Here is a 25,428-nt window from a genome sequence, read left to right on the forward strand (position 1 = left end):
TGTGTGTGTGTACATGTGTGCTTGTGTGTGTGTGTGCACTTGTGTGTGTGTGTGTGTGTGTGTGCTTGGATGTGTGTGTGGACTGAGTTTGTAGGATATGGTGAACCTCTGTATAGGCCACACAGGTGTCCTGTCTGGAGTCTCTTCCATCTGCTGTCTTTCACCGAGGCAGCGCCATGTGCTGCGTTGGAGCTCACAGTTCGGCTCTTCTAGCTAGCCGGCTCTTTGCCCCTGTCACCTGACTGCTGAGATTACAGCAAGCCTCCACGCCTGCCCAGCTGGGGGTCTGAACTCTCACTTTTACCCGTGTATGACATGTGCTTTTTCTTGTGTCTTCCTTGACTATGTATGTATTCATATTTGTAAGTGATATTACTTGAATGCGTCTTCCAGAGTTCATGTGTTTAAAGCTAAATCTGCAGGTTCATATGCTGGGGGTAGGTAGAGTTACATGAGGTCATGAGCTTGGGGTCCCATCGTTGGATTTAGAAGGCGTCCTAAGAAGAGAAAGGGTGCACGAGCGTGCTTTCGCTTTCAGCATGCGTGGCGTAGTAGAAGGTTCTTACTGGTGCATCTCAGTCTTCGTTTCCCACTCCAGAACCGTAAACCAAATCCTGCTGCTGCTTGTAGTTTACCTGGCCCGGATAAGTGTCATGGCATCTGGACCAGACAGTGTGGATGTAGGCAACATCCGCTGTCATCCCACGTTAATGTGCTTATGTATGTGTAGAATTCATAATCCTTGACGTAAGTCCCTTTGGCCAACTGTGTTCTCACGTTTTTTGGATTTTCTATAGGAAACTCAGAGATTTCCACTTCTAGATAGAATATATTTGAGGTTTCTTAGGGAGAGGTGATGAACAAAATATTTTAAATCATCATTCATAAGATATCAGCTACCAGGCAGCTGAATACAGTGGTCACTAAAAAGTGACAGAGGACATAAACTGCTTGAAGAAAGCTACTAAGTCACTAGTTAGAAAAGAGGAACTGAGGCAGAGCATCAGCCTCAGTCAAGAAGAGAGTCTGAGAATGTCGAGGTGATGAGGGTTTGCAGGACAGCCAAGGAACAGGAGTGCTCCAGGAGAGGTGAGAACACTACTTACAGATAAAGAGGGGGGAAAAGAAAACATCCGAGAGAATTAAATGGAACAGTGTCCCAGACTCACATAGAGCCAGGAATAAGGCCTGTTCCCACCAGCACATATGCAAAGCTTCAGTACCCACAGGTGTTAAGACCACCAGAGGTGCTCACTGTGAAGGAGGAAGAGAGAATTGGGAGTAAGTGCTGCCTTGATCCCACCATCAAAGCGTAAAAGAAAGCCCTAAAAAGATAGAGCTGCTTGCAGCTGCTTAGAATAAAGCTCAAGGGTCTGCAGAGAACTTAGAACATAGACTACACCTAGCAGGGTAGAATTCCCACTTGCTGTCAAGCAAAGAGGCAGGAAACGTCAAAATGAGGAGGCAAAATCTATTGACAGTTTCTGACCCAGAGGTGATCTAGGAGATAGAATTAATAGGAACATTTAAAGTTATCATAGTTTATTCTATGCTCAAGAAGCAGCCATGAAGATTGAATATGTTGACTAGGGATATGAAAGTTAGAAAATGTCGAAGCATCTGGAGATTGTATGGCAGTATCTAAACAGAAGATGAGGTCACCAGCAGAGTGGACATTGGCAGAGGAAATGGTTAGTGAATGGTATAGCAACAGAAAGGAAGAAGGCCGCCATGCTGCTGATTCTGTGAGAAATCAGCCACGGGTCATGAGTTACACAGTAGTCACAGAGTGGAGTCAGCAGCGTCCCAACCAAATGGTCATGTGAGATCAATAAAAGCTATTCATACCTTGCTGAGCTCGGGTCTGGTTTTGCTGTAAGGTGAGGTTTGGTACCAAACCAGGGTGTTTGGTTTTGTACTATGTTATTTGGTTAGCAATCCTTTTGGTTTCAGAGCTTGTGAGTTTTAGGGAAAAGGTTTATGGACCCATTTTGGAGAAAATCTGGCAGTCACTTTTGCCGAATGCTGTACTCTTGAGTCATGGGGCTGCAGACATCTGACAGCTGGTCAGGCTTGAGTACCAGACTTGGGTGCTTATGACAGTGTTCATAATATTTAAAAAACTGAAAGGAACCAAAATATCCCAGTAGCCCATAGTTGGTTAAATTCATTATAGTACCTCTATACAACAAATGAGCTTTATAGCAATGAAAAATGCCACACTGGAGAAAGTATTAATGTGGTAAACTAATGTTTAATGTCCAGTGTGGACATGGCAGGAGCGTGGCTGCAGGCGCTCACACTGGTCACTGCCGTGGAATTTGATTGTGGCTTTTGTTCAGTGTCTGCTCTTGGTTCTAGGTTTCTATCAGTGTGTATATATTCTTTCTAATATAGCTGGAAAAATAAGGCTTTTTAAAGAAAATGATGATATTCCTCTTTCACTTCCAATTACCTGAGTCAGGAATCATTTTGTTAACAGAGCTCTTGGAGGTTTGGCGTGCTCAGCATTATTAAGGCCATCACTCAGCCTGTCATCACATCCCCAGATCTGCTCTCTGTGCACCTGGATTCATAGCACATTGCCTGAGGCATTTCCAGGGGAATCTTTAAACAAGAGTCAGACCTTTGTCTGGGGCTGCTGGGCCTCTAGTGTTGCTCATCAGAGGCCCAGATCTAGCCTCAGGAGAACAGCCTTCTGTGGGTCATCCGCCACATCTAGTCCCGGCTTGCCTTAAAATGTCTGCAGAGCCTTTCATGAGGTCATTTTTTAAAGCTTAAATGCCTACTTTCCTTTGAAAATCTATTTCTCCCTTTTCAAAAAGAACATAGCAGAAGTTAAAAATGCAAGTTACCCGATTTCCGGACTATTGATGCCATGATATGTTATACCAAGGACTGTCAAGTCCAGTTTTTGCAGACCTTTTGAGCCTAACAGTCCAGACAGCTAGCAGTTTTTAATCCTTAATCTGAGTCATGCTTTCTAACTTCTGAAAGTCACATGATGTCACTGCCCTAGAGATGGTGGGACCTGAGTGAGTGGAGCTGCTATATGAGATGGACTAAAGTCTCATGCAACAGCCAACTTTATTCAGAGCCTCAGACAACGTATACTCTGAGGGTTATGAAAGGTCATGAGTAAAGGTCTCATGAGTTCAAGCTGTATACCATCACAGGGACAAGCCACGCATGACAAAAATGTTTTTCTATGGAGGTGAAGGATGGTTTAAGCATTTAGTTGAATAACAACATCAAGCAATAATGAGTACTCTGAAGTAAACTCACTCCTATCGGCTATACCTGGGAGAAACGCAAGACCACTTCCATGTTTTAAAGAATCAGAGGGCTGTAGATGCTTTTTCTCACAGTCACTCAGAATTCTTCCCACAGGACTTCATTCCTGGACCATGTTCCAACAACATGGTGAAAGCAGGACACCTTTCCTACTTGCGTGGTCACATGACAGCCATGGGCAGCATCAGCAGGGTGCACGTCTGTCCTGCAGGCTCCTCAGCTGAGCCTGGGGGAGCTGCATTGAGCCTGAGAACTCAGTGAGTTCTTCAGCCAGCCAGCCTGCAGTAATTGCGATGTCTTATTTATGACCGATAAGTGTATGTTCTGGCTTCGTGGGTGGGCTACTAATTTGTGCTGGAATTCACTACTGGATTTGGAATTTTGTTCTATAAGAAATTGAATTTCTTTAATAGCTACAGGCTGTTCATATTTCCTGTTTCATCGTGCTTGAGTCTCTACTTACAAGTTCTGTATTTGAAGAACTATGTCCTTTAGATATAGTTTGATATCAATCCTGTTAATATTCACTTTTTTGGAGATTTTATAATTCATTTAATTAAGCTTCTCAAAGAGGTCACCACAAGAATCTACAATTGTTGGCAGACTTACAGAATATAAAGTTCAATATTACTAAAAATAATTTTATTTCTATATAGGAGCAAAGATCAATTATACTTTGAATACTTGAGAGTCCAGACTTAAAGAATATTTTATCTTTTAAGACTTTGAAGTGATTTTGTGTATGTCAGATCCATAAAGGGAGAAATATATTGTCTCTATACATGTATGAACTTGTCAGAGAAAATAAGAAGGAAAGAAAAAAGCAAACAAAACACAAAACAAATCCAACAAAGGTAGGATTCATTGTTTGATTGTGTTTTCTCCATTTTTTTCTTGTTGAAATACAAAGAAAACACAAAACTTTATAGAGAGAAGGATTTCCATTGTAAACCACGAAGAAGCAGTCAAAACTGTAATTTTGTCCTTTTGGGCACCGACTTGACATGGGATGCTCCCTGTGTGGCCTGTGTAGTGTTGACAAGCATGAGCACATTGCAGTGAGTCTGAGTCATCGCTCAGAGACTGCAGGAACAGCGGCCATCGGCGCAGGCTGAAGAAGTAGTGCTGTTCGAATAAAAGCAGCAGGGCTGTGATTGCTCAGCACAAACAGTATTAGAAATCAGCAGTGAACTCTTAGTTCTTAGTAGGTATGATTCTGTATTAGTAGGTTTGTAGGGTCCTCACAGAAGGTAACTGAAGAACATTCGTCTTTCACTAGTTCAGAATGTTAGGACCCGTTTCTTAGGTATGGTGACAGGCTCACAGTCCTAGTGTAGTAAAACAGAAAGGGGTTCTTTTGTGCCATGTAGTGACCTTTTCCATCTCTTAACAGCGTGCCTAACAGGTTCGTTTTCATGTGAGCCTTCCGGTTTTTCTATTTGCCAAGGTGTTAGAGAATGCAGCTGTTAAAAGCCTAAATCCCAGAGATTGGGCCACTTGAATCTGCTCAGACAACACTTCAGAGCATGTGATCTTCCTCAAATGCTACTTTTATTTTTATCTCTAAAATGTGTAGCTGAAGCCATAGTAGAAGAGGTAGTGTAGATGAAATACAGTTGCGCTCATAATGAGCCTACTATGGTACTTGGCACATAAAATCTTAGTATGTTCTACATTATTTCTCTCCTCTTCTTACTACTTATAAGGAGTAAGCTTGATTTAATTTTTATTGCTGGACTAAAACACCATGACTGAAAGCAACTTGGGGAGGAAAGAGTTTATTTCCTTTCACAACTCTCAGGTCACAGTCCAGCACTGAGGGAAGTCAGGGCAGGAACCCAGCCATGAAGGAATGCTACTTACCGGCTCGCTCCTCATGGTATGCTCAATCTGCTTTCTTATACATCTCAGGACATCTAGCCCAGGGTTGCCACCACCCACGGTGATCTGGGCCCTCTCATATCAATCGTTAATCAGGGAAATGCCTGACAGACTTGCCTATGGGCCAGCCTTGTGGAGGGTTTCTCTCATTTAAGATTCCCTCTTCCCAGTTATGTCTCAGTTTGTGTCAAGTTGACCAAAAAAAAAAAACAAAAAAAAAAAAAAAACCAGCACAAATATGTAAGTATTAAGACATAATTGTAGCTACATTCCAATATGTCTCGTAAAGTAGAACTGCTCACTTTTAAATCTACTTACATTTCTAAAAATTCCTAAACAGACAGAGAACTCGTCTTCTGTACAGGTACTTGCTGGCTCTTCAGCACCGTGACTGTTGGTCATGCAGACTCTGGAAACTAGCATTCAGTTCAGCTCTCAAAATCCACAAGGACGCCTTTGCTCACTGAGAAACTTGAGTTGCTCTGATACAGTAATCCTATTCCGTGTGCTGTGGAAAATTAGGTTCTGACCTCCAGCCTCCAACATGAGATTCTGAATCATAGTTTCACATCTACACCTCGCAGAAGTTATAATGTAAAACTTGTTGGTGTGTGTGATTGCTTGAGGGGTCTATCTTCAAGTATAAACTGCAGTTCAAGCCGGTCGCCACACTCCTGTAGGAGACACCGTAGTCACACTCACCAGATAACTTATGCATTTAACTTGGATCTTTGTCATGTCTTATTTCATATTTCTGTTTGGTATCTTGTTTCTCTGTCATTTGACCATTTCTAGCTCATTTTGGATAAAATTTGAATCAGTTTCTGGATTCAACCTAACTTACCTCACAAATTGCAGCCTGCATTTAATCACTGTCGGCTGTGTTTCCAGACTTGCTTTCCATCCAGCCAGTGCTTTGATAACTTCTTACCAGCCAGGTCAGTGCTAGTTCTTGTTCATGTTTAATGTGATATTTTTATTCTTAGAGAAATTCATATATTCATCTGATGTATCTTGATCATATTCATCCCCCACTCCTAATTCCTACCACCCCTTCTCTCTACCCCCTCCCACCTTTCCCTCCTCTTTGTTTAATAACCCACCGAGTCCAATGTGCACAGCCCATAGACTCCTGGTTGTGGACCATCCGCTGGACTGTGGTGAACTCACCAGAGGCCATGCCCCCAAAGACCGCTGACGCTGCCTCCTCCAGAAGCTATCAGCTGTTGGTAGCATCTCAGTTAGGGCTTGCAGGGTTCATGAGCCTCTTCCCAGTCAATATTGGAATGCGGACTGGGTTGGTCCTATGTAGCCAACCTCAGCTGCTGTGAGTCAATGAGTACAGTGGTCCCGTTGGGTCCAGAAGACATTTTTGCTCTGCTTCTCCCTGGCCTCTGACTTAGACTATGTTTATGTCTCCTCTTCTGTAATGGTCCCTGAGCCTTGGGTAGTACAGCTATCCCATTGGCTGTGTTGAGTTTCTGTGCCAACTGCCATCCACTGTGCAAAGAAACTTCTGTGAGGCAGCCTGAGAGCTGCTCTGATGTGTGGGTAAGGAGATAGGAGTTTAGAGGGCAGCTTGACAGTGTGTTCACCTAGAAAAGTAACAGTGGAGGTCCTCCCCAGGGCCTGTGAGCTCCCAGACCGTGGCTTCTGAGCCAGATTTACGGTATCAGACAAGTGTTTCCTCCTGCAGAATAGGCCTTGAATCCAATTAGGAACGGCTTAGTTACCGCATACCATCCACCCACCATGGAGAGGTCTCGCCACATCTGTCACTATCGTAGTGCACAAGGTTCACAACTGGTAAGACTGCAGATGACGCCCCAACGTCAGTGGCCTACATAGCATCCCTTGGTACTGTGAAAGCAGGACAGCAGGGAGGAAGCCTCCTGGTCAATATGGACATCATTTCTCCACGCCCTGTGGCCAGTGTGTGTGGGTCTTCAGCAACAGGCTCTTAGCAGCTTGTTCTAAGGGAGCCGAGAGCACCAGCACTGGTCTGTATTGTTTTGGCGTCTGTGCTTTTCGTTATTCCCTTTCTTCTACTTACTTTGGTTATATTTTAATCCTCTTTTAGTTTCTCAGACTTGAAATGCAGATCCTTGGTCTTAAGCCTTTCTTATTTTCCAACACAGCATATAAAGTTGTTAAGTGTCTTTAAACCAATGGTGTAAGTGCATCCTGCAAATTACCTAAATGTTTTTATGTGACAGTTGCTATAAACTGTAAATAATGTATATCAGCTTAAGCTATATACAAATGAAGTGAGTCCATCACCTCGCTCAAGGTCCTGCCTCCATCCAGCTCCACCAAAAACTTACTCCAGTCACTAGTGAGTGGCAGCCACTCACTAGCTCTCTGTCACGCCAGCTTGCTTTGCATCATCTAGACTTCAGTTAAGTAGAACTGAAGCCACATGTACCTTTTGTCTGAGCGTCTATGCAGCCCACATTGCGATTCACTCATATCGTAGCAAGAACTTTTTCCCTCTGGCCTTTGCAGCGCTGAGCATTGCTTGTGCTCCCATCGGCACCATTACCAGCAAGGCTCTGTAGCTTTGTAGTTTCGCACCACTTGATTAAAACCAATTTGGAGGTGAGGGTGATGGCTCCATTGGTAAAGTACGTCACATGTAAGCATAGGTACCTTCGTCCAGCTCCCCCACACCCACATAAAAACCCAGGTGCCTGCTCACCCACCTGTGATCTCGGCTCTGGGGAGGAAGAAGTCGGTGGACCCAGGGAGTACACGAGCCAGCCAGCCTAGTCAGCCGGTGAACTCCAGGGATAGTGAGCGACCTTGTCTCTAAATAAGGAGATGTGACTGAAGACATTCCATGCCCTCTGGCCTCCGTACACACACACATCCGCATACATCTAATCGCATGAATACACACACAAAAAGTTTTTGGACTATCATTCTAGTTGTCTTACGCTCACCATACTTTCATGTTGCCTGATTATTGACTTTTTGATCTCCAGAATTTTTTTCCCATAAAATTCTATTCACTGTTCCCCTGAAAGTCGCTTGGGTTTTTTTGTTTGTTTGTTTTGTTTTGTTTTTGTGTTTTTGTTCTTCTTTTTTCTTTTCTTTTTTTTTTTCCTTCATTGCTGTTGTTGTCTTAAGCTCAGCTATACTCATTTAGTTGAATTTTTTGGAATGTGAGTCAAATATAGTTTAACTATATCTAAAAAGTTATTGAAATGTTTTTCCTTTCCCAGGTAAAAATTTCTCCATCATATCATCAGTCCAGAGGAGATCCTCCTGCCAGGAAGGTGAGTCTTAAAAGCAACTGGTCCAAAGACCTACCTCTTACATATTCTGCTCCATGGTCAGCCCTCTAAATAGCAGTGGTGTTAACTTATGCTAATGTTCTCAGGCCTTTTCTGACTGGATGCTTTAATGTGCTGTTAGGATTCCTTGCCTCTCCTAGAGCAGCCACATGGGATTTCAGACCCAGCTGTCGGTCTCCTGGCAGCTAAGAACTGTAAGCATTGTGGAGCTAGCGTCGCAGTCTTCCTCACGGAAGACAGTAGCAGATGAAAAGCATTCTGAGGGAAAGCTGTCTAGTTTTCTCAGTGACCTGTTTTCCCTGCAAAGTAAACTGTAGAGACACTGCTTTTCAGCACATGCCACATGAAGGGTTGTCAGTAGATGCAGCACGAGGCCTGCCTGCTGTGTCACTGTTTCTGCCTGTAAACCCTAAGGCTCAGAGGAGCAATGAGTCTTCGCCCTGAGCAATGCTCAGAAGGCAGTAAGAGCAGCACTGCAGCCCTTTCTCTCTCTCGCTGCAGCAGTTGGCTGAAGGCTGTAAGTAGCCTGGCTTTCCGCTGCCTTCTTTCACTGCTTTTCTTTTTCTGATCGTCGGGGTGCTGCTTTCTGGTTTTATTTTGGTTTCCCTTCCCCCCTCTTGTTAAATTTTAGCTAGCACTGAAGTCAGCAAAGTATTCATGGAATAAAAATGACAACTTGTTTCTCTGTTTACTAACAGTAGGTTTTAGCTTCAAAGCACTGTGACACACACCAGCCTTTCTCAGCCTGCAAACCCTGGCATTTCAAATGGAAAAAAGGATAGAAACAAGAAACAATGTCTGAGAAGTCCTGGACTGCGTTATATAGGAATGTCTCCGTGCTCTGTCAAAGCGTCATGGCAGGCAAGACTGAACGCTAGAGTGTGACTGCTTAGAGCCAGCTCACTGTAGCGTGAACAGTCGGTTGGCTTCACATCACCAGCTGCTCACAGAGAAGAGGAAGTTCATTCAGGGCGGGTTGGGGTTCATGTCCTGCTAGCTTCATGACTGTGCACCTTAAGAGAAGGTGATACAGCATAGCAGAACGCCTCTGAAACATGTTCATATCAGGAGCCAGAAAGCAGAGAGGATGAAACCAGAGCCCCTCAGTCCCCAGGGACTCAAGAACATCCTGTTAGACCCCTTCCCAAATTTCCATAGCAACTCCTAGCACCGCTGTGATGACCTTCAGAATTCTCTGGGTTCAGTCAGTAGCCAGTCAGAGTAGAGCCTGAGTCTTGTTAGTTTCATTGAATGCACATGAGATATTTAGAATACAGAGGGAAATTGGTTTGTTGAAGCTCTTGAATGGTAGCTATATGACACACTTCCAACAGGATGATTAAAACTTGGGCTTAATGTATAACCAAGTTTAAGCTCAAAGCCTCTGAAAAGGTGGCCTCTTTTTCTTTTTTTTTTTTTTTCATGTGTAAGACAGTGATGATCTTACAATTGCCCTAAAAACTAAATGAAACGCTGTTTAAGTTTGTAACACTTGTGTTTGATGCATAGCAAGTACTTACGCTAGAGTGAAAACTACTATTTGACATGGGCCTTCCGACTCCCATGTGCTTTTTCAGTTATCATGGTGTATCAGTCATCAGGTATTTCTTTATGCTGGATACAGAGCAAAGCATTAGACTCCAGATGAAAACGCAGTGTTTGTTCTCAGTCGCATCACTAGATCTCAGCACTAGGTGATCTCACTGTTTTTTATGCGTATATTTTTCATACGGTATCCCAGCTGTAGCCCCCCTCCCTCACTCCCTCCCAATCCCACCGTTTTTCCCTCTTCTCCTCCCTGCCCCTCTCCAAGTCCACTGATAGGAGAGGACCTCCTCCTCCTCGATCTGACCCTAGCTTATCATGTCTCATCAGGACTGGCTGCATTGTCTTTCTCTGTGGCCTGGCATGGCTGTTCCCCGCTCAGGGGGAGGTGGTCACTTGATTGTGACACAGTTGTGGTCAAATAAACGAGATGTCTATGAAAGAGATCCCTCAGGGTGTGACTTATACATAGAAAATGAGTGAGGAAGAAGTCTGTGGCCCTAAAAGCTAGAAGAAGAACAGGTGAAACATCCTTGCTGGTCTAGGCTTCTGTTCCCAGAATAATTTGCAGTAGTCTAAGGGAAAGTTAGGTGAGGAACAATGTGAAAGTTAGTGTGTGTATGCAGACGTGTATGTGTGTATTTATGCATGTGTGCATGTATGTGTCCTTACACATATCCTGGTTCATCCTTGACTGTAGCTGCTCTGACGGATGAAAGTGAGCATCATGTCTGGTGAGCAGTGGCTGCCAGCGTGACAGGTAGGTATAAGAAACACAAAGGAAGCATGTGGGTTTGCCTGCTTAACCCATGACTGAAGGAGATAGCATTGACTCTGCTGTCAGCACTGGCCCTGCCGAGGGTTGGGCTCACACATGAGGAATCTGCTGACTTCCTGGGACGCACGTCTTACACAGTCGTCACTTTCCAGGGAGTCAGTGTACAGCACATGGCACCGCCTGCATCATCTCGGGACTCTTTTGCATCTTAGATATTAAAAGGTCAGTGAACAAGCATTGATGTATAATATGTATGGCATACGTAAGAGACTATGTCTAACTAGTTGTGTGTGTAAAGTTTCTGCTTCTTCCGCTGATACCTTCAGTGACAGAGTTGGGAGATAGACGTGCATCTCCAGGACCATCTCGGTATTTGCCCGTGGGTGGCCAGAACTTGGCAGGCTTGCAAGCCCGTACAATAGTCAGTTCACAGGGAACTTCTAGAAGAGAATTAGTCAAAGCCTCTGAGACCACGGCACTGTGGTATGTCTTCGGCTGACTACATGTTTGATTGAAACACCCTTTAGGGATTTTTGACCGTTAGATGCACAGTCACCAGAAAAGGCATGTCCTTACAAAGCTGGCTCTCCTGCTTGAGGCCTGTCCTGGAGTGGACCAGTTTCCCCTGCTTGTGTGTTTGTGGAAGGCTGAGGATCAGCTGTGCTGTGTCAGCTGAAGACCCCTTGGGCTAATGGTATCCCTGAACCATCCACAGCTGATGCTCTCTCAAAATAGCCTCTGCCTAGGAGCCCAGCTGACACTGAGGGAAGTGGCCACCCGGGACTTTGTGACACCATTAAGCAAATTTTCATCTAGCCTTGGTGAGGCGCCAGGTCTTGGAAGGGCAGAAGCTGGTGAACTGGGTAGTTCTTGCTCTCAGTGTGTTTGCAAGTCAGTAGTAACTGGGCTGTGGAGTTCGTTCAGCTCAGAACCAAACCTCTGACACCTTGCGTCTGAGCTTCCCAAAGAGCCAAGGAACCTGGATGAGTTTGTAGCTGATGTTTCCTCTCCTGGGTATTTTGGTGACGAGAGGTGTTGGGAGCCCAATTTCCTGTCTTCCCACTCGTGTCAGGAATATGGACAACAAAACCTGTTTATGATTTCTTTGGATTTCATCTTTTTTGATGTTTTCTACAAGAAAAAATTGAAAACAGGCTACCATTTCTGTAAGGTGAGGAAAACTGGCAGGCCACAAGAATGGCTGGTTGGTAGTTTCACAAGTTAGAAGAGACAAAGGGCATAATGTGGTCCTTGCTTTAGCATAGGCTCAGGTGAAGACTTCAGCCAGCATGGTTATGCTGGCATGAAGAAATTTAGTTGGCTTTGGACATCTGGAGGACACAGAGCTAGGTGGAAGGACAGGCAATGTCAGTAGTTCCAAAGATGGAGCTGGTACCAGGGTAGCTGTTGGGTCAGCTTGAGAGGAATGTCCTACAGTAGTTAATAGAGTTGATGAGCTGCTGTTGGTACATTATTATTAACTAAGTTTTGTGGTTTACTTTGGGCTTGATGCTTTGTGCTGTGTATTCTGTGGGTTCTCACAAGTGTGTCATGAGCTGTGTCTGCTAAGGATGGTACAAGGTAGTTTCACTGAGCCCCAAATTCTTATACATCACTTGTTTCTAATGCTGTGAAGAGACACCATGGCCATGGCAACTCTTATAAGAAAAGCATTTCACTGGAGGCTCGCTGACAGTCTTAGAAGCTAGTCTACTATCATCGTGACAGACATGGTGCTCGAGTAGCAGTTGAGAGCTACGTCCTGATCTGCAGCCAGAGAGTGAGTGTCTGAGCCTAGCATGGGCTTTTGAAAACTCAAAAAGTCCTGCCCCCGTGACACATTTCCTCCAACAAGACCACGCCTCCTAATCCTTTCAAAAGTATAATCTGTAAACACACACACAGACAGACACACACATACACACACACACAGAGATGGTTTGAGGCAAGGAGCCTGGGTCTGGCATGGGCTTTTGAAACTTCAAAACCCTGGTGACATACTTCATCCAACAAGGCCACATCTCCTCATCCTTCTTAAGTAGTTCTACTCGACCATGACTAAGCATTCCAATATATGAGCCCATGGGAGCCATTCTTATTCAGGCTACCACACTGATTTTAGGTCTAAACCTGTTATTCCGGTTCCTTCTCTCTACTTCTTGTGATCAGGTCACCATTTCTAGCCATATTTGGTTCTCATGGGCAGGAATATTAGCGCTGAATGTGATCCAGAACTTAGGTTCCTGACAGAACAATCATGAAGGATTTGGCCTCTCAGAGAAGTCCTGTCTCAGTCACTGTCCTCAGCAGCCCATCTGGATAACTGGTTAGCTTTTTCTGAAGTAGAAACAATCAATGAAGTGATCAGAGGACAACAGGCCTTAATCATGTGTATGAAAATGAAGTCTTTCCCAGTTTTGAGTCATTTCTTTATTAAGATCAAACATTTGGCTAAAGATGAAAAAAAAAAAGGGGCTTTGACTAATAGAACAGTGCCATCTTCTTAGATGCCTTCTTTGTAACTCTGCTTTACGTAAAAAGAACTCTTAATAGGTTTTTCAGAAATGTCCCTTTCTGACAAAAACAGAAAGCGGTCATGGAAAGGCCATATTATACCTCATGGCAAAACATCCAATCTGCTTAGGACAGTTCCCTGGGGGCCCAGCCCCACTGTGAGTCCCCCTAACATGACTGCCCTCTTCGTTTCTGTTACACTGATGGCACTGGAAATGGTGACTGAGCACTGCCTGCACAGCGGCGAGGTGACACCCTATACCCAGGAAGCCGTTTGTGGCTAGGCCTCCCGAATGCCAGGATGACGGGCACACTTTAATGAATGTGACCAAAATGCTGCATTCTCTGTCTAAACCTTCCAAGTACATCGAGAGGTTGTCAAGTCAGCTTTAGAAATCCGCTCTGCTGTGCCAGGCTTGTCAGCGTTTGCTCCCCAGGTGCTGTCTTTCACGGTAGGCTAGGCAAGGAGTAGCCAGGCATGCGCATGGGTGGCACATGGGCTTCAGAGACATCACACTAATTGAGGGACATTCAGTGTGTGCAAGAGAGGGCACAAAACAAAACACACAGAGAAACACATGGAGGCTGAGTAGCAGAGCAGGTCTTCGGACCCCGCTCTGGGGAGGCAGGTGGATCCCTGAAGCTGCCTACTCAGCTTTGGTGAGCTCCAGGCTCAGTAAGAGACTCCATCTGAGAAGGGGGCTGGCAGGGAAAAGGCGAGAGATTGACAGTCCCCACATGAATCCCAGGTCTTCACACACTACTTCACACAAAAACACTCGAGTTTCCTTCTGTAGCCAACAACATTTAATGATACTGACCTCTTGGTGACCTGGAAGACACCAGGCAGGGCAGAGTTAGCAAAGAATTTGCCTGTGGGAAATCCATAATGCCTTGTAACTTCATGTCACCTTCTGCCTGCCACAGATACGGTTCAGTGGCTCGCCCTGTCATGTATAGACAGGACTTCAGCATAGCTGAACCCTGGCTTCCTGCTGTGCACACACTGTAAGTCCTTCCTCCTTGGCCTCCTGCTGTATGCTTAAACAAGGAAGGATCTGACAGGAGACCAAAAGATCTCTGGGCAACAGGAAGCTGGTGTCCTTTCCCTGCCTTCCCTTTGCCCCAGCTGCAGCTTGGGAAGCAGCTGTGCAGACATCCCTCCTACTTTATAGGTACAGTGATGACTATCAAGGGCGGCAGCTCAACTAACTAGTGTCACTACAGTGTGGTGTCAGAGCCAGATTCAGAGCTCTGTAGCTGCAGAAGGCATCGTTAGTGCCAGTGTGTGCACACAGCTGTTTCTCCATCCTTAGCACCAGTGTGAACTCACAGCTGTTTCTCCATCCTTAGCACCAGTGTGTGCACACAGCTGTCCTTACAAGAGGCTCCTCCCTGCAGAGTTAGCTTGGTTCTTCACATGACGGGCTCACTCCCAGCAGGCTTTCTCTCGAATCCTCTTGTGAGGCCGTGTGGGATGAGCAGAGTCATGAAGACCCTGTAGCCAACTGAGACCACCCATGTGACTGACCAGGCCAACCCCTTTCTGCTCTTGATATATTTATGTTCCTTGTATAAGTAGCTTTTTTGTCAGGCTTCTTTCAGACTGATAGTGGAACCATGACAGGGAAAAGCGAACCTTGGATCTGGAGTGCCTTCTCTCAGATCTGCAATCCACTACCAGCGTGACCCTTGGCACATCAGTGAACCCCAGGACCTTAGTTTCTGCAAAGTGACAGCAACAGAAGCCCCTCGTGCAGTTCCGGTTCCGTGGGGACCGATGAGAGGGTATCTCATAGAATATCTATTTTTGTTCTTTTTTTTTTTATTACACTTTACTCACTTTGTATCCCCCTGTGGTTCTCTCCCTCCTCCCCTTCCAGCAGTCCCTTCCTTCCTCCCCCTTCTCCACGCATGCCCCTCCCCAAGTCCACTGATAGGGGAGGTTTTCTTTTCCTTCCTTCTGATCCTAGTCTGTTAAGTCTCATCAGGAGTGGCTGCATTATCTTCATCTGTGGCCTGGTAAGGCTGCTTCCCCCTCAGGGGGAGGTGATCAAAGAGCAGGCCAATCAGTTCATTTCAGAGACAGTCCCTGTTCCCATTACTATGGAATCCACTAGAAGACTGAACTGTCATAGGCTACATCTGTGCAGGGGTTCTGGGTTATCTCCATGCATCCTACTTGGTTGGAGTATCAGCCTTAGGGAAGACCCCTGTGCTCAGATTTTTTTGGTTCTCCATGGCTGTCACACAGCCATGCTGAGCTGCAGCGGTCCTGCGATCTGTCCTCTTCACACATCACAGAAGCATCAGCCATCATTGCCAGCATTTGCGCATCCTGCTCTGAAAGGTCATTGTGTTGTCATCACCCTAGAGCATTGTCACCTTTCTGAAATCTTCATCTTGTCCTGACCCGCTTTTCACACTCTCAGGCAGCTTAACAGTAAGCTGTTATTTCATTAATTCATCATTAGCCGTGACCTATGAAGTTTTGAGTCTCTGGGACATAAGAGGGCCTGAGGGGTCAGGTCCTAGATGTCAGCAGGAAGGCACTTTCTGTTTGCAGAGCAGGAGCTGCAGTTCGCTCTTGCCTCTGAGGCCAAGGTTTCATTTTAACAAAGAGCGTTAAATGGTTAGGGCCTTCAGTTTGAAACACCTCAGATGGTAGCAAAAGCCTGCTGAGGGCTGCAGCAGATTATAGTGTTAACGGATTTCAAAGTGAAGTTGAGGACAGGCAGGAGAAAGGCAGAAATACAGTTTGTATCATCCATACTCTAACAAATCAGGGTGCTGCCCATGGAAGACAGCTATGTCAGCATCCAAGGCTCTCCAAAACATATTAGGTGGGAAGACAAGGAAATGAAATCTTCGCATGTGGATTATGAGCAAGAAATGGGCAAGCAGAGTGCAGCCTTCTGTGCTCTTGTGTGTGCATGGAAGGCTCGCCAGACTCACTTCTCTTCTGGGGGCTGGCCCTCGGAGTGGTGGTTTGCCCTCGAGGTGGCAGTGTGCCCTCGGGGTGGCAATGGCTCCCACGCTTCCACAGTGAAGCTGGCTATGTGGCTGGCAGGGCTGCGGCTCCTGAGTGCCCTGGTTGTTTCTCTCTGGAGGATGTAATTACAGCTCTCACTCACACCAGTGAGTCAGCCAGCCTTGCACCATGCTGACACACTGTGCTCCCCCCACATGCCTCCCCCAGGGCTCTCACAGATCACCAAGACCTCATTTTTGACTGGATCTACATTAATGCTGAGCATCGCAAGGTCGTTTCTGGGGCAGCACTGTTTCTTCCTCTAAAATGTTCAGCCACAGTTTACTTTTCAGCCCTAAGCTGACTGAACTTCTTCACACGGCAAGAAACTTGCCAGAAGTTAGCACCAGTCACTTCTTCTCTTGTGACTCGGGGACCAGTCCTTCCTGGTTCCATGCTGGGGTGGTTTGGGACATGGGGAAGGGCTATGTGTCATGGCTTACCACACTGTCCAGGTTTGTTGCTCCCATTTAATTTAAATTTTAAAATTTTTTTATAATTTCATATGTGCGTATTTACATCTCTTCCATCATTCCTTCTTGCCCCTCTAATTCCTCTTGTGCCCCACTCCCTCCCAAATCATGACCTCTTCTCTATAATTGTTACATGTATACATACATGCATATATATATATATATATATGTATATGCACACACACATGCACACACGCATATAACCTATTGAATCCATTTAGTGTCATTTGTATGCTCCTGTTTTTAGGGGTCAGTACACTTGGATAACCTGTCAAGAGACTTGTCCTTGGAGAACACTTACTCCTTTCTCGGCAGCTTGCTACCTAGGGGTGGGATCTTGTAAAACTGTCCCCATCCACACTGGCATGTCATCTGGTACTGTCACTATGGCAGGTCTTGTTTAGGCCGCCATACTGTTGTGATTTCATATGTACAGCTTCCCTGAGATGTCTAGAAGACACTGCCGGCATCATGACTCTTTGGCTCTGACCCCTTCTTCTGGAACTTTCTCTGAGCCTTGGGTGTTGAATATAGTCAGAAGCTATACAGATTTAGGAAAATGGCAATAGGAGGTTCTCTTCTAGGGCCTGTGACCTCTCCAGCTGTGGGTAGCTGGCTAGCCTTTGTAGTACCAGGCATGAACTCCTTCCTTAAATAAGCCTTAAGTCCAACTGGACGTCAGAATTGTTAGCCAGTCAATAAAACAAGTGACAACAAATGTTGGTGAGGATGTGAAGAGACCCCCTTCACTCACTACTGATGGTATTACAAACTGAGGAAATCAGTGTGGTGAATTCTCAAAAAAAAAAAAAAAAAGAAAAAAAAAAGTAAAATTAGATATGACCCAGCATGCAAAGGACTCAACATCCTACTCCACAGATGCCGGCCCAGCCGTGTTCAGTTGCACTGTAGTCACAATAGCTAGGAAATGGAAAGTAACTTAAAGGTCCCTTCACCTGAGATAATGGAAATGTGGTGTGTATGCACTATGGAACACTATCTGTTTAGCTGTAAAGAAAAACAAAACAGGCAGATGTATGGATGGACCTGGGAAATATTGTACGGAGTGAATACAAATGCCATATAAGTTTTCTCACATATGGATCCTAGCTCTGAATCTTTAGCTTTGAGTATGTATCATAAGGTAACCACAAAAAGCCAGCAAAGTAGAAAGGAGCCAGAGAGGATGTCAAAAGACCTCTGGAGAAGGGGCAGGCAGGACACAGGTTTTTAATTTGCATTTGCCTGATTACTAAGTGTTGGGATATATTAAATTATGACAATCAGGTGCACGACAGATTTTATGTGAAAGAGGTTTATTAGATGGAGATGAAGAGAGAGAGAGAGAAGGGAGAGCAGGACATAAGAGGGGGAAAGAGAGAGGGGGCACACCGACAGAGAAAGAGGAGAGGGCAGGGAGCCAAGAGAGGCCAAAAGAGAGCAAGAGGGAGTAAGAGGAGACAAGAGGCAAGAGAAACCATGTGTCAGGTTGCTCCCTTTAAGGGGCAAGGTAACCATGCCTTCCAGGTGTGGCCACCTGATGGGCAACACGTGATGACAATCATAGGTTGCTAGGCAATCCAGAAGCAGGTGCTGAAGTACTAACACTAAGAATGTTAAACATTTGCAGGGCTGGAGGAGCACAGACAGGGTACCATTATATAGTCCTAACCAGCCTGGAACTCCCTATGTAGAAATCAGGCTGGCCCCTAACTCACAGGAATCATCTTGCTCTACCTTCTGAGATTAAGGCATGTGCCCCCATGCCCCACGAAGAACACTTTTAAAAGTATTTCATAGTCATTTTTTTCTTCTTTTGAGACCTCTCTGTTCCGATCTATAGCACATTCTCCCTTCCTTCCTTCCTTCCTTCCTTCCTTCCTTCCTTCCTTCCTTCTTTCCTTTCTTTCTTTCTTTCTTTCTTTCTTTCTTTCTCTCTCTCTCTCTCTCTCTCTCTCTCTCTCTCTCTCTCTCTCTCGTTGACAGGGTTTCTTTGTAGCCTTGGCTATCCTGGACTAGCTTTGTAGACCATCCTGGCCTCGAACTCATAGAGATCAGCCTGCCTCTGCCTCTGAGTTCTGGAATTACAAGCATGCACCACCATGCCCAGCTCTATAGCACATTTTTAATTGACTTGTTTCATTTTGTTTTGGGGGTTTGGTTTTGTTTTGCTTTGCTTTGCTTTGCCTATTTTTTGAGTTCTTTGTAGTTGGGATGTTAATCCTCTGTCAGAAGTTCTGACAGATGGCAAAGGTTCTCTCCTACTCTGTGGGCACCCTCTTCACTTGATTGGTTTTGTTTGCTTGTTTTGCTGTACAGAAGAGTTTTAGTTTATGAAGTCCCATTTGTCAGCTGTTGGCCTTAGTTACTCAGCAGATAGAGTCCTGTTTAAAGTCTCTTCCTGCACCTTTATGTTGTAGGAAAAATTCAAAATGTTGTTTTGTTTTTGTTGTTTTTCTATTTCTGTGAAAAATGCTGTAGGGATTTTAGTTGGGGTTGCATTCAATCTGTACATTGAGTTTGGTAGGATGATTAATGCTACCGATCCATGAACATGGGATCTTTCCATCTTCTAGTGTCTTCTTAGAGTTTTTTTTAACCTCCTTGACTATGTTCATGCCTATTGAGGTTATTGTGAATGGAAGAATGCCCACGACCCATTCCTTAGGGTGCTTATTAATGGCATGTGGAAAGGCTATGACTTAACTTGGTTTTGTATCTTGCCTTTGCTGAAAGTACTGTTCATTTATAGAGGTTTTCAGATGGGATTCTTGTTGCACTCACTTCTGTTTTGTGCATGACACTAACTTGGCAAGTCAGTTTCTCTGTGCAGCATCTCTGCACTGAATCTTTTTTCCCTTGGGGCTGTCTTATGGCCTGTAGTTGGCTGCTCTGGTTTGCATTTGATTCACACTAAAAGCCATGGTTGACTTCAGGAAAACCACTATGTTCTTTGAAGCTCTCGTGCCCTAAATGCGCATCATCTCCTGGTGCCCACATCCATGGTGGGGTATGGCCCATTGTGGTAGTACTCTGAAATACACTGGAGCTTGAGCCCAGTGATGGTTATGCGAGAAGCTGATTGAGCAGATAAGAGCAGATGACCCCAACCCACTGTTCTTTCTACCAGGCACTTCAGCATAAGACTGTCAGAGTTACTGCTGCCATGTACTAAACATCAACTGGGCATGATCTAGAAGTCTCATGGTAACGCTGCAAAGCAGACTGTGGAATTCAACAAGACAGACTGAGAGAAGCTAAATATCCCCAGAGAACTCATCTGGATTCCAGGCAGAACTGAGTCCTGTCAGAAGCCTGTTCTGTGTCTCTCTGCCTTGCAGAGAGTGTGTGGGAAACTGCTGAATAAGGGATAAGAACACTGTTGCTCGTCTTCCTATTCCTCCAGGTTCTGATGGGCAGGTCTTTATTCCAGAGCTGCTCAGGCTGAGCCTGGTGCCAGCGAGCAGGCTGCCTTGAATGGCCTCCATTCTCTTCTCTTCTACCCCTTCTCATTCCCTGGCCTCATCACGGTGGCCTCGACAGTGTACTTCAATGCTCCTTTTCTTTCTGGGTCTCTGGTCACATTAGGATGGGTTCACGTGAAGGTACATGATAGAGACTGTGTATGCAGGGCCCGAAGGCCAGTCTGTATCTTCCCTCCCCCTGTGAGAGCTCTTAAAGTCCAGGACATGACTTGACTTCCATCTTCTTACCATGTCATATTGGAAGCTCCAATCAGTATCCCCATGTTACCAAAAGACAGAACACAGGTGGCTCACCTAAGGTTGTGAGGCTAGCGATATTGTTGGAGCCATTTTCAGCTTCAGTACAGGCACTCACAGCACAGACCTCTAGCCCCACGCCTCTGTAGTGGCCCCAGGCCTTGTTTGTTAATCTTTTCCCCTGATGTTTAAAAATAACACTTTCCCCAAACTTGATTAAACAAAATAAAATTGATGGTTTGGCCAACATATAGGACCAATTTGCCTGAGACCACAGGAGCCTTTACCAAGTCCAGTTGTAGAATTGACAGCTCAGAATGAGTCATGATGTGGGTTTTAGCAAATGTCTTCTGAACTGGTTTTTGAGTGATGAGTGCTAAGATAGAACAAACAAGATCTCGGGTGAGTCAGGTATTGTGACCCTGTGAGAAGCCCTCCCTCTCACTACTGACCTTACTACTGTTTGTAACTGATGGCTCATGACCCACCCTAACCCACACAGATGGCCCTGGCTAAACAAAACAACTCCCAAAAGTCATAAACCTAGGAAAAGAACTGATAAAGATGGGAAGGGTATGATAGAGATGGAAGGGAGACAAGAGGGGGTGTCAGGAAGAGAATAATTAGAATGTATAATGTATGCGCATAAAGTTGTCAAGCAACAAAATTAATTTTAAAAATAAAAAATCCTTCTATGGAGCTATTGGTGGATGTTAGTTACTTTTCTGTTGCTGTGAAAATAACCCATGACTAAGGCAACTTATAAAAGAAAGCACTGTCCGTCTTTTTACCCAAGGCCTGACGTAGAAATCCCTGTTGAGCCACAGAACTGAATCCCAGTTCATGAGGCTGGAGGTAGTAGAACAGGAGCCAGTCAGCACCTCAGGAGTCTCATAGCCGCATCCTTCAGTGCACGTCTGTTTGACAGTCCCTGTCCACCCTCACTGTCCTCCCATTAGAGTGTGGGGTTCAGATCCTCTCCTCAGCAGTTGTGTGCACTACCTGTGGCTACCATTTAAAACTCCTCACTCTCGGCTCAGGAAGGGTTTGATGGCAGGCGAGCATTAAGAGACCCCAAGTACTTCAATAAACAGCTGTCTCATTTCCCCTGGAGTCACGTGTATGGCTCTGGCCATTCATGGGATGTCACTGTGCTGCAGTAGCTCTACTTCTAGATCATCTCAGGGCTCCCGCAGTCCCCCCAGAAGGTGATTTCTTGGTGCCTAGAGGGACAGGCTTATGATATGAGAAGAACTTCCAGTGGTTCTTCACTGTTCTAAGATGCTGTCTTAGTCACTGTTCTATTGCTGTGAGGAGACACCACAACCAAGGCAACTTATAAGATAAAGCACTTAATTGGGAGCTTGCTCATCGTTTCAGAGGGTTAGTTCTTGTCTGGAAGCATGTGGTGGCGGACAGGCCTAGTGCTGAAGGCAGTAGCTGAGAGCTCACATCTGATCTGAAAGTCGCAGGCAGAAAAAGAGAGAGAGAGAGAAGAGAAACTGGGCTGGGTGTGGGCTTTTGAAATCTCCAAGCCCTCTCATAGTAACATACCTTCTTCAACAAGCCCACACTTCCTAATCCTTCCAAACAGTTCCACTAACTGAGCTCAAAGCATATGAGCCTATAGGGCCATCCTCAGACATCTAAAACACTTTCTCTTGGCATGTCTAATATCTTTAAAGGCCTAATAAAGAAAAGGGACCTTGGCAAGACCAGAGCTCAGGACTAGCCCTGCCAGCTCACTTGGGTATGCTATGTGAGGTGAAACATGTCCTCCATGTGCATGTGTGTCACATGCGTCCCTACTGTCTTCAGTTACCCTGTTTACGTGGTAAAAGTGTAAGCCCTTCAATACAGTAATATTGGAACAAACTGTATAGCAAGTACACTATGGTTTGCTGAAAGAACCTTAACAAGGATTGCCAGGGTGTATGTGTGTGAACCCAACAAATGTTGAAGGCAACTTACCTAATTGAGTCACCATGGATAAAAACAAATGCAAACTAATTGGCTGGATACAGTTGAGCCAGGAGATAAAACAACTATAATCTAAGTGTCTTGTCTCCCTCAGGACACCGTAAGGAACAGTGTTGGTCTTCAAACCCTACCCCATACCTGCTAGTCTGAATCTGCTTTTACTACAAAACTGTGTTTTAAGAGAGTCTCACTATGTGTCCCAGAACAAAGTACCCTTCTGCCATAGCCTCCACGTTCTGGGGTTTCCGTTGGAATCAGCATTTAGCAATATCCCTGAGCGATTCCCTTTCACATTGCAGTCTAGAAATGCTGGGTCAGAAACCATGGAATGAGGCTTAGTTAAGATTCTGCACTTCTGACTCGGCCAGCAAACTCCCAAGGGCAGACACTGGTGTGCCCCAGGCCCAGAATAGACCCACATGCTACACAGTATTTCCCAGGGGCTTGATGACGCCATTCTGTTTTTAGCAGCAGCATTCTTCTGCCCTGTGACATGACCTTCACTTTCCTAAAATGATCTTAATGCCTCCAAAAGATATCTGCCGGAGTAAATGAGAAAAATCTTGCTGTGAAAGCTGGGGTGTGTCACGTGTGTCACACAGTGCTTACAGCTCAGGTGAGAGGCAAGGCCAATTCAGGATGGTCTTGGGAGGAATCTGAGACCAGAGAGGTTCCATGGCCCTTGGTGGTAACAGGGGCCATGGACACTGACACAGACCCAGACCTAGCCCTCAGGGGCAGCACAGGCCAGGGCCTCACCATGGCCTCAGGGGCAGTGCTGGCTGCTTTCATCAGGCTGATCCTCACCACCCACAGGTTTCCAGTTCCTCTTTCCATAGGGCACAAACCATGCCCCTTCTCTTTCTCTCCCAGCTCCTCCCCGCATGCTTGCCCATCGTCGGCACCCTCTAGCACACCTCCATGCCGAGGTGGGGATGCCTCTGGGTGTCTTCAGCTCATCCTCTGCTGCATGGCAGCAAGCAGACTCTGGGTACCGTCAGCTCATCTCATCGTAACCTCTTTTTCAAATGGCCTGCCTTCCCTGGTGTCTCACTAGTCCTTTGTTTGCTTCCTGTTGGACCCTCTTTATTGAACTCTCCAGTGCTAGTTAGTTCTAACTTTCAGCTTGACACCACCTAGAGTCTTAATGAATTAATCCCAATCAGGTTAGCCTGTGGGCATGCGTGTGTGGGTTTGTCCTGATTGTTAATTGATGTAGGAGGGCCCTACTGTGGACCACACCATTCTGCCACCCCCACCTCCCACCCCAGCAGGGGGTCCTGAGCAGTGTCAGAGAACGCTAGCTTAGCACAAGCAAGGATGATGCATTGATGCTGTCTGCTTCCTGCCTTGACTTTACTGAAGTAATGGGCTGAAATCTTGATTGTAAACCTAATAATCTTTCTGCTCTAAGTGGCTTTTTGTCAGGGTATTTGTCACAATAACAGAAAGGAAACTAAAACATCTTGCCAAAGCTGGTCCTTTATCTGGGATGCGGCAAGGGTGTATGATGATGTCCAGTACAGGACGCGTACCTCCCCCCCCCCGCCCCCTGTGTTCTAATTGCAGCCTGTGCCACTAGTGCTAAAGGGATGCGAAAGTGGTGCTGGGTCACGCTTTCCAGTGTTTGTGTCTTAATGGTGATGGTTATTTCCTCTCAGGCTTTGCTTTGAGCCAGGCTTGCTGTATTTATCAGATCTTCAGATCGTAGAGCTTCCTTCAGCATCTTATAAAGTCTGTCAGAAATGTGATGCATACTCTTTCAAGTATCATTTTTCCCACTAAATGATATTGAGGCCAGTGGTTCTTAAAAAGGGTCAAGGCAGATCTAACTCTCCCCGGTTGTGGTGGGCTCCCTCAAGTCTGCAAGATCCGGTGAAATGAGGATAGCCGAATGACAGTGCAGCCCAGGTCTTATCCTCCTGCTCTGCACTCCCTCAGAGCTACCTCTCAGCCAGCCATGTTGTCAAGTGCATCAAGAGCTGAGGTAGTCATAAGCTAGACCAACTATGACATGTATTTGGGGTATCACATGAGACCCTAGAAACCCAAATGTTAGCACTCTTCTCTTCAGCTGCTGCTTTCTGGAGCTTCCAACTTCCTTTCCTCCCACTGGAAGAGAGCTGTGGCACCTGCAGGCCAGCCGGGCAAGGCGGGTCTCACCTAGTCCTGTTTCCATTCCCAGCTGCAGTCGGCTTTCTCCTGAGGGTGGTGAAAATGTTAAGGGAAGGAACCAGATGTTTCGAGAAGACAAATGCAACTTAACAAACGTCCTAAAGTTTCCGTATATCATAGTATCTTAAGTTCCCTCCTGGGCAGCGAGAGCCTCGGTGGTAAAGGTTACTGCCACCAAACCTGGCGAAACTGGACTCCACCCTAGGACTCACACAGCAGAAGGACAAAACTGACTCCTATAAGTTGTCCTGTGACCTCCACTCAGGCACCATGGCTTGAACGCACATATCACATTAATTACAGTAATATTTTTCTTGGTGGGAAGATGAGTCTGCTGGGACCTTTCTCAGAGTGCGTTGGAGGACTTGGTGAGATTGCCCATGGGTAACACGCAGTAGCCAGGGCTCCACCGTGCTCAGCTTCCAGTGGTTGTTCTCTGCGCCCAGTGCTTACCCTCTGGCTTACGTCACCTGCTTCAGCACTGAAGCCCTTCTGGTCCCCCACTTGGGGGTTGGGGTGAGTGAGAAACCCTTTCCTTTCTGCCTGAGAGGCTCATAGTGCACAAATGCCTTTTACCAGCCTTGGACATGCAGAGCACTTCCAACATGAACCTCCAACCAAGGGTGTCTCTAAGCTGTGGTTACAGCAGCTAGCATAACCGAGGCAGGAAGCAGAGTATCATCTAGCTTAACTCTCAGTGACCTTCCTAGGGTCACCTCCAGGGTCAGAGGAGTGAAAG

General features: G+C 45.8%; 1 protein-coding gene across 1 annotated transcript in view; it reads left to right on the forward strand.

Moving 5' to 3' along the window:
- Vps8 (VPS8 subunit of CORVET complex) overlaps positions 1–25,428 on the forward strand; it is a 122,203-nt gene that overhangs the window by 91,655 nt on the left and 5,120 nt on the right. Inside the window, exon 26 of the mRNA XM_055625215.1 lies at positions 8,400–8,453. Within this exon, the coding sequence (XP_055481190.1) occupies positions 8,400–8,453 (54 nt within the window). The remainder of the gene's footprint in view (positions 1–8,399; positions 8,454–25,428) is intronic.

Source organism: Psammomys obesus, unplaced genomic scaffold (genome assembly GCF_907164565.1).
Source record: "Psammomys obesus unplaced genomic scaffold, mPsaObe1.curated_primary_1811, whole genome shotgun sequence".
Taxonomy (NCBI): Eukaryota; Metazoa; Chordata; class Mammalia; order Rodentia; family Muridae; genus Psammomys; species Psammomys obesus.